This window comes from Cnephaeus nilssonii, assembly GCF_951640355.1.
Source record: "Cnephaeus nilssonii genome assembly, chromosome: 5".
Lineage (NCBI taxonomy): Eukaryota > Metazoa > Chordata > Mammalia > Chiroptera > Vespertilionidae > Cnephaeus > Cnephaeus nilssonii.
In genome coordinates this window covers 93,001,115-93,013,642 of record NC_137076.1, presented here as the reverse complement: position 1 = coordinate 93,013,642, position 12,528 = coordinate 93,001,115, and the positions used below count along the sequence as shown (strand labels likewise).

The window sequence follows — 12,528 nt, the reverse complement described above, 5'->3', positions numbered from 1 at the left end:
AAAATCACCATGTCTGGGGTAGAACCTGGCCATATTTTTTAGAAATTTCTCTTATGATTTTAAGGTGCCAATAGATCTGAGAACCACAGATCCAGACTGACAGAGAAAGAAGAGCAAGGCTGCAGGGATGTAGAATGGTGGGCCAGGTGGCTAATAAGTGTCAGAGCTTCCAATCCTCACTTCAGAGAATGTTCTTAACCACTTCTCATTGCTGCTTCCACTTGACTGAGGTGGTATGAGGATACATTCCATTATGCTGCAGTTAAACAATTTAGTGGTTTAAAACCATAACATTTTGTTTTTGCTTGCTTCCATTGAGGGTCAATAAGGGAGGGGCTCCTGCTTGATGTCATTCTCACTCAGGGACCAGGGTTTGTGGAGGTTTCACTATTTGGAGCCAGTTGCTCTGTCAGGAGAAGGGAAAATAATGAATTGCACACTAATTCTTTTTTAAAATTTATTAAATTTATTGAGGTAACATTGGTCAACATGAACATATAGGTTTCAGTGTGGGTTTCTATGTTACAAGATCTGTATATTACACAGGGTACACCAGTTCTTATAGGCTTCCACTTGCTAATGACCCATGATATTTCTGCCCACATGTTCTGGCCAAATCAGGTCATGTGGCCATATCTAACATCATGGATGTGGAGCATGCTACTCCAGCATACGTCTGGAAGATAACTGGAATAGTTGTAAAAATAACTGTTGTTAGATGTATTAAATCAAATTGAACTCAATGGCCAAAGGCAGCCAGTTATATTTATCTGAGTTTCCATAATATAATGTAACCAGGAAATAGTAATTTCACTATATATGGGGCAACTATGGTATCCCTAGGGTTGCTGGATGCTGTACTTTTTCCTTCTTGCATCTAATTCACTCACTTTCAATTTCTTAACCCAAATCCTGACCTTCCCAGAAGAATATTCTTGAACCAATCAGAACATGTATCCACCCAAGCTTCATTTCTCCTTTTCTATTTGGGGAGGCCACCTTGTAAGGATGATTTCAAAGTCCAATTGACTCATGCCAGCTTCCTCCTATCTTTGTTGCTATGGCTTATAAACCAAAAACAGTATTTTCCCAATTCTTAATGATTTCAAAGAACTTACCCATAAGTAGTCTCATTCAACCCCCAAATCAACTTCCTGGTGCAGAGATTATTCAATCTTATTTGACAGATGAGGAAATGAGGTTCAGAGAGGTCAGACAAGAGCTCACAGAAATTACTGAAATACTTGCATCTCCTATAGCCTCTCTAGTAGTCTCCTTTCTATTTTGTATCAGATTCTCCCTTTAAGGAGTCAAAATATTCATTCATTCATTCATTCATTCATTCCACAAGAACTTGTTATCTATTGAAAGTGTGGCATTGGGCCAGCCACAGGGGGTATAAGCACAGTTCTGGAGGAATGCCCTGATAAAGAAGATGCTGTCCATTGTTCCACCAACAGCCTTTCCATCTCCTAATAGAACATTTTTCCAGGGAACCATCATATTTCATCCCCTGCTCTTAGAAACACTAGGCCTCTACCCTGGGCTCAAGGAATGGTTCTGATTTGTCTAAACCAAGTCATAGACAACTCATAGGATAGATTTAAGAGTTGGCTAGTGAACTCATTCTGGATAATAAGTTATAATTATTAAGTCTGCTTAGAAGGACTTTCCTTCCCAAATAAATGTCAAGGAATAATGGTGTAAAAGCCCTCATGATTCTCATTTCTTCTGCCCAGAGATGAATTTGATGACCAGAAGCACATTAGCCCTCCTGTGACCATGTTGTGACAAACCAACATGAAGGAACAGCAAGAGAAGAATCTGGGTCCTTGGTGATATTTTGGAATCACTGGATTGCCTATACTGAGATTTCTTGTTATGAAAGAAAAAACAAACCCCTTATATGTTTAGGCTTCTGTGAATTGGATTTTCTGTTACAGTTGAATGGATTCCTAAGTAATTCAACTGACTATTTTAGTGACAGACTCATAAACAAATTAAAGTTATATTTTGAGTTAAGTTTTATTTAACACCTTCCAAGCCCCCTTTCCTTGTATGTATAGGCAAAGGTAATATTTCCTTTACAGGTTTATTATTAGGATTATATGTGAAAATCACTTATCCATAGTGCTTAGCAAATAGCCACAGAGTAGTGAATGTTAATTCCTCTCCATTTTCCTAACAACTAGCGCTGTATGGAGGTAGAATGGATTACTTGGAAGAAAGCATGAAAGCAGAAGCTTGGCCACATATATAAAGCTTTGGATGGATGAATAAATTAGTCATCCTTTACTCACCTTTCTTTTTCAAGATTCATGATTCTTCATGTCTCTGAACCAGCTTCTCTGCCAGAAACCGACCATTGTCTCACTAATAGAAAAGATGTAAAAGGCTGGTCAACCTTGAAGCTCTGAAAGGTGAGAGCCACTCCCTATCTAATTGAGACAATGGTAACTGAGGCAACTTCCTCATCTTGTAATCCTGTAAATCCTTATGGTCGGTTTCTGGCATTTCTCCACGTAAATCAGTCTATTTCTTTGCCTTTTATCAATTCCCACAAGAGAATATATTTATTTTTAGTATACTTTTATTGATTTCAAAGAGGAAGGAGGAGGAAGAAGGAGAGAGTGAGAGAGAGGGAGAGAGAGGGATGAGAGAGAAGAATTGATTGGCTGCCTCCTACACGCCCTACACTGGGGATTGAGCCTGCAACCCGGGCATGTGCTCTGACTGGGAATTGAACTGTGACCTCCTGGTTCATAGGTTGACATTCAACCACTGAGCCATGCCAACCAGGCAGATTTAAATGAATGATTATGATAGAACAAAACAGAAGCTTTAAACAAACCCCCTTTCCCAGTACTGGGAGCAAAAGTCTTAAACTGTTCCATAAACCCCCTTTTTCCAGTACTGGGAACAAAGGCCTTAAACTGTTCCAGGAAACAGCTCTGAGCCACAGGTGCTAACAATTAAGAAAAATAGGAGGTAGGGTTATCAGATAAGAACAACTGACTAAGTCAGAAAGTCTATTGTAACAATTTACTGTAAACAAGCCCAGGTCCACTTTGGAAAATTCCCCGAATTACATTGTACCCCACCCCAGGCTATAGTTTTCCCTTTATAAGCTTGTAAGACTCTGCATTCGGGGCCCAACTCCTCTGCTTCTGCGTGAGTCACGAGTTGAGCCCCAGCGCGCTGGAATAAAACCTCTTGCCTTTGGCATCAAGTGACGCCTCCTGTGGCTGATTGGGGTTGCCGTCGATTCGTGGGACAGAGTAAGGGTCTCCTTTTGGGGGTCTTACATTTATACTTAAGGCATATGCCCACCTTACTCATATGCTGACTGAATCCACATAGATTGAGGAAGGGTTGGTTCCAGAAAAGATGGAATGTTGACAGACATGAAATATATCTACTAAAACAGGTCATTCTGTCTTTCCTGCTGCTCTATTTAACACTACCTAAATAACGACTACTTGAATAATAACTAACATTTGTTGGATATTCACTATTTGTCTGGTACTCAGCTAAATGCTTTCTATGGGCCACCTCATTTAGTACTCACAGCAATTCAAGATGTAGTTACTATTATCTTAGTTTTATAGAGGGGTAATTGAACACAGATAGGGGAAATAAGCTGCTCATAACTACACAGCTGGTGTGTGGTCAAGATGGAACCCAGGCATCTTATATTCCATCTATAACAATAAAAGCATAGTATGCTAATTAGACCGGACAGCCGAACGACCTTTTGGACAAAGCCGGGGCTGTGAGGGCTGAGCTCCTTTCATGCATTGAGCCACTAATAGGAAAAAAATAAATGAGGAGGCTGACGCATGGGTTATAGAACTAGAGCGAGCTTGCTGAATAGATGCCCATGGTTAACATAAGCTGGAGAGACTGCCCTTCTACCCCCACAACAAAAACACAAAAACTCATAAAATAGCCCCCTTCCTTGATTAAAGTCATTTTTCTTACCTCAAAAGAATACACAGTCCAAGACTACCCAAGCTGGAGGAGATTTAGAGATTTTAGATTTAGTTAGTTCTGGATACCATTTGAAGGGAAACAGTCCCAGTTGTGAATTTTTTTCTTTAATAGATTTACTTTCAGGCTCAATAATCATCCACAAAAGTTGGGTTCCTATTTGCCCTTGGACAGTGCACATATGCCTTTATGTTGCTCATCAGGACCTTCATGACCTGACCCCAGCCTGTTGTTCCCGTCTCCTCACTTGGCATTTCCACTTCTTCCCTCCTGATTTGAGGTCAAGCCATAGTGAAATTCATGCACAGTCATAATCCTTGGATCCCTGCAAGGTCTCCTTGTTGATCTACACATAGCCCTGTTTTTATTTTATTTGACACATAGCCCTGTTTTATTTTATTTGCTTCTTCATTTACTTTTTTTTTGCAAGAAAACATTTAAGTTTTAAATTTACTTTTAAATACTATAACAAACACCTATAAAGGTGAAATTCTTCCTTTAGTTTACAGTGCCTCACTGTTATCACTGTTATCAGAACTTCTATGTGCTCTGTCTGAAATTCTTCCCACCCCATCCCCACCTTCTCCAATGTCATTTAGGTCTATACTTAAAAAGTGTCCTTGACTCTCTTCTTCTATCTTCAAGACTAGACAGGGATCTTTCCCCAGCACTCCCATAGTGTCCTGTCCTTTCCCTGTCACATCTTATCAAGTGCTGTATTGTCTGTTAACTCACTTTTCTCTCACCAGGAGGCACTAGCCTGTGAGCTTATTTTAGGACAAGAATGGCTGGTCTTATATTGCAGTCTTAGTGCTTAGCACCATGTCACATAGCAGGAACTCAATATATAGTTCAGGGGTTGGAGAACTTTCTATTAAAACCATACAGTACATGCATATAAGCCTAACCGGTGGACACAGACAACAGGGGAGTGAGGGGAGGAGTGGGGGTGGGTGGGAAGGTAATGGGGGGATGAGGACAAACATGTAATACCTTAACCAATAAAGAAATTAAAAAAAAAACACAGAAAAAAAAACCACACCCATACAGTATCTTTTGCATTTACACAACTCTGCCATTGAAGTGTGAAAGCAGCCATAGACAATATGTAAACTCCTGCCATGGCTGTGTTGTAATAAAACTTTATTTACAAAGATAGATTTGGTCCATGGGCCATAGTTGTGCTATAATTGATGAAGAAAGGAACAAATAAAAATGAATAAGTAGGATTACATTTAACCCCATTTACCAGAAAGGAAGTACTGGTTACTGCAAAGAACTCTTTATCAGAAAACCTGAATTCAATTTTCTTCCTATTATGTACTATCTTTTATCTCTGGTCTTCTATGGCCTTATCTTTAAAATGGGGCTTGATAATACCTCCTCTGCTTAAAGATTTGGAACTGTCAGGTTCTTAAGGTTTGGATGCCTATTTGTCTTTATTTCTAGAGTCTAGCAGAAATCCCACAGGCCTAGAGCAGAGATTTTCAATCATTTTCATCTCTTGGCACACATAAACTAATTACTAAAATTCTGAGGCAATATATATTTATTGCTGATCTGACAAAAAATAGATACAATGTTGATTCACTCACACCAGATGGCTGTTGTCATTTTTCTATTTGACCCTCTAAGGGAAAAGAGGTCAGTGCCCCTCACTAAACAGTCAGGTATTGTATTTTAAAAATTTTTTGTGGCATACCTGTGTGCCGTGGCACACCTGTTGAAAATCATTGCCATAGAGCATAATAGGTAGACAAGTCCTTGAATAATAGGTAGACAAATAATTGAAAGGTCAGGGTGAAGCTGGTGTTTGATGAAGCAGGTAGTTGGACCAGTTAATAGTTGTAAACTCTTAGAAAGGGAAAAATTTTAGTCATCAGCTAATTTGCTACCGTGTAGAAGTCCTTCTAGGTTTAAGAAATTGGGGTATTTTAATTCCAAAGGACAGAAAACCCAACACAAGTTGGCTTAAGCCCCATAGAGAATGTATTGGCACATTGGTGTGCCTTGTTTCAGGGGCTCAAACCAGGTCAAAGACCCAGGATTATCTATTTCTCCACTTGCCTTCTGGCTTCACCTCCTGGTGGTGGGATGGCTAACATTCTAACATTGGATTCACCCTCGTTTCCTCACAGTTCAAAGACCATTGGAAAATAGGGAGCGTCCCTGTCTCTCAAAAGTCCTAATAAACAAGCCAAGATTATGTACCCTCGGCTTTGGGTCACTTGTCCATCTTTGAGCCAAATAAATATGGCCATGAATGAAATTACATAACTTGAGATGTACTGACTGAGAGCGAGGGAGGCCTGGCTCGACAACGGCAGCCCCCCTATACAAAAGAAGAAGGTGGCAAAGACATGAAATACCTAGAACTGTTGTGATCCCCCTCTCAAGGATAGTATGATTTAATGCAGTCATGCAAATCGAGGATGTTTGTGAATTCCATGAAGCCTGTCCACGGACCCTACCTTAGAAAGAGAAGAAAACCGAGCTTAGTCCCTTTCTCCAGTGTGTGACCCTTCTAGATATAAACATGGTTATTGATAGTTGCATTTCTAAAATAAAGGAATATGTACATGTTCGCCCACGCCATCACCCCACCCCACCCCCCATTTGTGCACACACTCCCCTCCGTGTCCAGGAGAAAAGTGCTCAGTGCCTTTCACCATGCAGCCCAGATCCAGGAAGGCCATTCAGGATTGGGGGAAAGGGAAGGTTTTGAGCCAAAAAAAAAGAGAAATGAAAACTAAAAAGGTCCCGCCCTGTCAGCATTAACCGGAGTATAAGAAATGAAGTTTGGGCAGACAGACAGACTCCTGGGGTCGGCTGACAGTCAAAATGTCCAGAGGGCCTGTCATCCTCTGGCTGCTGAGGGAGCTGTGGTGGCTTTATCTGAGTAAGTGTCTGACCTGCCATGCAGTAGGGGGGCCCGCACCCTGAGATGGGGCTCCTTGGCTGGTGGGCTTCAGGGAGCAGAAGCCCACCTCATTCCTGCCCCTACCCCACCCCAGGGTTTCTTCTTTGGATGGTCTCTCCTCTTGCTGTCATACAAAGTTTTATCCTGAGACCGCTTTGGGGTTTTAGGGTGGGATCATTTGTGTTCATATCAGAAATGGCAATTGAAGAAGAAACACAGAAGTAAGGGGTCAGATGAAATGGGGGAAAGAAATGTCCTCTGCCGATGTTACCAGCGCAGTCAGATGGAGGGCAATTTGCTCTTGTTGTAATTCTTCCTTTTCTCTTTATTGTCAGTTTTAGTATGCTTTCTGGTTTAATTTGCCGGGGAGGAGTTTCGAGGGGAGGTTTCTTCTTGCACACTGTTCTCAGGTTTTGGACGATGCAGAGGTACACCCTGGGCTGAGACCTGTGCATCCTGGTGGCAGAGGGCAAATGCTCTGTGCTGAGCCGGAGTCCTGTCCGCTCGCTAACAGTTGGCACTGGGAACATGTTTATCGAACCCTGGCTCTTCCCTGTATGAAATGAGGGACCTGGATAAGACCAGTTTTCACCATCTGTGATTCTAGAACTAGACAATTTCTAATATCTCTTGCAGTTTTAAAAGTTTGGTCGTTGTTTGCGTATGAATCTTTCAAGGACAGCAAAGGTGCTTCCTTTACCTCTCCAGCCTGTGCCATGCGGTTCTCTCTGCCTCTCTTTCTTCTGCAAGCCCATGGGTCCTCAGGTCTCTTCCTAAGGTGGGCTTTTCCTGAGCGCTCTGGACTGATTCAGGAATTTCTGCTATGAGTTCCTGTCCTCCCTGGAGTTCCACTGCGCCCCCCCCCCCCCCCCCGCTCGCCCCCGCATCAGAGAACAGGTCACTGAGCTGCTTATCTCCCCAGATACGCTGTGGCAGTTAATGGAATAAAAGCAGCCCCTGTCTTTTTTTTTTTTTTTTAATCAATGTTTTCAATGGTCTTTATCTTGTTCTAGGAACTTGAGGTGTTCTGGGAACTTGATTTTGTTACGCTGAAAGTTGCTGGGGTCTAAGTCCACATTGCCAGCTACTGGCTGGTTGCTGAGCTGTTGGTTGAGCTAGGATGGGTTTCTTTAATTTGCACTCGGATGTCAAGTGACACGGTTAGCATTAGAATAAAAGAATCGAGAAAAAAGCGAGTGCAAAGGGTTAACCCTGTTTAAAGGAGACAGTAGCTGGTAAACTTTCTCTCTTTTTTTTTTTCATTTGGGTCTTTTCTAAAATGACCAAATTAGAAGAGTGTGACTGTTGAGAATCACCGAGAATCCATCAAAGCTGCACAAGCCCTTCGAAGATGCTAACTCAGAAACTCCAGTCTGCAGATGATGGAACTGAGACCCGGGTGGGGGAAGGGCCTTTCTTGAGGTCACCAGCTGGGGGAGACACCACTGGCACCAGCACCCAGTTGTCCCCACACCATCCTGGGTAGCTCCCGAAAAGCGGAATTGATTTGACACCAACAATTCCTCTGCTCCAGGATGCTTTTGTAACTGGAAGGAACAGGGATTTTTTTATCCTATTTCTAAATCTCCCGTGTGTGGTTACTTTATTAATTCCATGTGGCATTGATATTTCGTCTCATGTGAACCTTAGGAACTCTTTCTGAGGGGAGTCATTATCCCCTTTATTTTATGACGACAATGAGGTTAAGATTACTCTGGCTTTCCTCCAAGAACACGAAGGCACCAACTGGCACATGAGGTTTACAATGTACGCCCAATGGGTGTTTTTCTGCCACACCAAAAGGCCTAATTGCCCGCTTCCTTTTTTTCAAAACCATCAATTTTTAATCAGATGAGTAATACAGAAACACCCTTGGTGAAAAAAAATAATGCTATAAAGCCCAAATTCCTTTTGATGATCACCCCCAGGCCCCATCCCTTTCCAATCATCATGGAGATGACCAACACAATGAGTTGGGCGTATATCCCACCAGACACTTTTCTATGCATTTAGCTTCATATATCTATACCCCCACTCCCACATGCACATACACAATGTGAACTGTTTTATTTATTTAGTTTATAAATGCTTTTTATATTATATGTGTTATATTAAAATTTGCCCTTTTCATATTTTCATAAGACCGAGGTATCATGCCAACTGGCATAAGTCTGTCTAATCCTAATAATCTTTTAAGCATGATTCCATGGAATGAATGCCCCTGTTTTGCCATGCACATATACACGTTGTTCATTCCATTCACATGTATGTGAAGACTGCAGTAAACATTTGCTATTAGGTTTTCTTGTGCATGTGTGTTTTTCTAGGGTAAATAAAACACAAACTTGCTAAGGTTTAGAATGTACATGTGCATGTTGAGTATTAATAGAAACTGCCAAATTGGCCCACATTGTGGCTATACCAATTCTTACCCTATTTCAGTGCAGTTGACTCCAGTAGGCTATCTTTTCCTAGATCCCTATTGGCCAAAAATTGCTATTATCAGCATTCTAAATTTTGGCCAAAGAGGTGAAATTTACTAGCCACACATTTCGCCTCATCTATGAATTGCCTGTTATGTCCTTTTTTAGTTTTTCTCTTGGGTCTTAAGAAGTAGGATGCTTCCTGTGGTGCTGTAGTACTTGGGAAAAGAAACCGATGACTCTCCAGTAGAAATAATTCTTGCATCTATTTTAAAATTAATTCTCCCAATGTAAATAGGAGCTAGCCTATGTTTTAGAAATTATTTGTTTTAGGCTCACGTGTTCTGTGTTGCTAACACAGCCGAGGGTGATGACAATGCATTTCTTATCTTTTTTCCTGGGTTTACGGTGGGCGGAGTGGCCTTCTACAGCATTTATAGTCTGTGAGACATTTCCACTGCAGCCAAGTGAAGAGGCTGTGAGTGCAGGGAGAGCTCTGGCTGCTCTGTGTTTGGAATGACCTTCATCAGGGGAGTCAACTGTGGAAAGCCCGGGTAGTGCGTCCTTTGACTTCCTCTCTGGGCGCCTTTTAGGGTTGATGCTCACCTTCCCCTAGAGAGGGATATCTAGACATTCCTGACACCTGGGCAGGGCCTGTGGGCCATGTCTTCTACAACTTAGCCAAATGGGTCAACACAGTTAGTGAATGGGGTCTCATGGGCCAAGGGGGTTCCTTGAGGAAAACAGGAAGCAGGAACGTGGCGCCTGGGATGTAGTCTGATGGTCTGGAGCTTCAGCCTGCCTCGCTCTCACTTCAGTAGGTTTTCTGTTGTTGCTTAGAACAAGTACTGATGCTCAATTAAACCAGTGGGCTGGCAGCAGTGAGAATGTTTCCCAGATTCTCAGAAAGGGGTGTGATCTTCAAAGAGCTTGTCCTGAGGTCCCCACACACTGGGGGAGTGGCCAATGATACCAGAATGACCTGGTATGCCCATTTCCAGGGGCTTTGGCCTCAGAGATTCTGACTCAGAGTTGGTCAATAAAATATCTGGTTTTAACAATCCCCCCGGGTCATGCTGACGAGCAGCCAAAGTTGGGAAAAGTGGACACTTCATCTTAAAACTAGAGTGGGGCACACGTAGGTTTACAATTGTTCACATGGAAAATAATACAGTAATTAATAAATAATAATACAAGAATAAATTCTGTGTTTCACGTACTCACAACTGTAGATCTACTTATGCCCCACCGGGTAGTGATACCTCCCATATAACCCTCCAGCATTTTTGTACGCCACAGCTCGCATTCTAATTCCTGTGGCCTGCTTCACTCAGTTCTAACATTAAAAAAAAACCCTCAAACGCCACCTAACCTCATATTGTCTAACAACAAATAAATGGTCCAGAGCAATTCCTTTGGATTTCCTGTGCTGAAAGGAGAGGGCAATGGTATATAGTTTGGCAGCCCATCTTCCTGCCATAGCCCGCTCTGTGTTGGAAGACAGAGGGAGACCCATTTGAGATATTCAAGTCAATAGTACATAATCACTGCTTATTGGGATACAGTGGGCAGAGTGCTATGTTTAGACCTGTTTATCTGAGTTAGGGGAATTGAGTTAAAGGGTCAGGATTTTTCAGTGGGGAGTCTATTGGTCTATCTTATGGTACTCAATGTCAGAGTGGAAGGGAGGGGGGAGGAGGAGGAGAGAGAGAGAGAGAAACATCAGCAAAAGGTCTTGCTGTGGAAATGAGTGTAGACACTCAGGTGGGTCAGCTGTCTCCACTTGGGGGATGGAAGGATGTGGAGTTAGGAGCTCAGCTCTGGTGAAGCACACATCAGAATTTAGACTAAAGAAACACATACACTACCACCCTGTTCATCTTTCTGGAAGCATCTGTTTGCACAACCACTATCATGTCTGAGATACTTTAATTCCACACAACCTGGATTTCTCCTCCCTCCTCACAGCGCCAGCTGCAGCGCAGACTGTCGTGACAGGATACTTGGGCCAGCCAGTGACTTTGCCCTGCTTGTACGCATCATGGTCTCGCAGCAGCCACAGCATGTGCTGGGGCAAAGGCTCGTGTCCCAACTCCAAATGCAACGAGGAGCTTCTCCACACCGATGGGACCAGGGTGCTCTCCCGGAAGTCGTCAAGATACGAGCTTCTGGGGAGCATCGGGAGAGGCGACGTCTCCTTGACCATCTTCAACACCAACGAAGGTGACAGCGCTGCGTACTGCTGCCGCATAGAGGTGCCTGGCTGGTTCAATGATATCAAGAAGAACATTGTCCTGAGGCTAACGAGAGGTGAGCACAGGAAGGGGCTGGTGCCTGTGGAAGGAGAGATTTGGCGGTTAATGGGTGATAGGTTCAGTGGGGGCAGGTAGAGAAGCGTTACCTCCTTAAGCCGTGAGCGGACAGATTACATCTCAGATGTGCTGCTCCGACTAGAGGTGCCACGGTGTGCGGCAAATGCCCAGGGGAGCCAATGAGTGGAGGGTGGTGGGTGGGAAAGGAAACTTCAGGGTCAATCTGAAGAAGGCAGCTGCTTTTTACCTTTGGGATTGTCGCCCACCGTTTATAGATCTCTCAGTTTTTATGTGAGATAAACTGACTTTTGCATGTTGGCAAAGATTTCAAAATTTAGCTTACTGTGTAAGCTAAATAAAGTGTGTCTGGGGGTCAGCTTCAGCCCATCAGCCAGTAGTTTGCAGCTTCTGGCAGCTGAGAAACGGCGTGTGATGTGGGGACTCTCAGGGCCATTTTCAGACATGTTTTTCCTTCTGTTACTATGTTGCTTTTGGTGAAATTTGGAATAAGGTGGAACTCCTAAAGCTTTGAGCTGCAAGGGAGTCAAACAATTGATGTGGTTCTCTCACACTGATTTTTTTTTTCTCTCTCTTTCTCTCCTCCTTGCCCAACCCTTCCACTCTAAAAATCAATGGGAAAAATATCCTCCAGTGAGGATTAACAAAAACAAACAAAGATTTGAGCTGCATGGAGGGCAATCTATGGCTAAATGATGCTAACAATAACGACCTTTCCTGCTTGTCTGGAATGGAGCCTTGTAAAGTAAGCCCTGTGTTCAGCTTTCATCAAGGATGGGGGAATGTGGGACTCCGTTCCTAACTGGAAGGGCATCTTGGAAGGCAGGGTCTGGATATTAATATGCTTAACAAGCTCCTCAGGTGA

General features: G+C 42.9%; 1 protein-coding gene across 1 annotated transcript in view; it reads left to right on the top strand.

Annotated features, from left to right (window-relative positions):
- Positions 1-6,792: 6,792 nt before the first annotated feature.
- TIMD4 (T cell immunoglobulin and mucin domain containing 4) overlaps positions 6,793-12,528 on the top strand; it is a 37,874-nt gene continuing 32,138 nt past the window's right edge. Inside the window, exons 1-2 of the mRNA XM_079772442.1 lie at positions 6,793-6,889; positions 11,302-11,643. Of these exons, the coding sequence (XP_079628568.1) occupies positions 6,832-6,889; positions 11,302-11,643 (400 nt within the window). The 5' untranslated portion in view covers positions 6,793-6,831. The remainder of the gene's footprint in view (positions 6,890-11,301; positions 11,644-12,528) is intronic.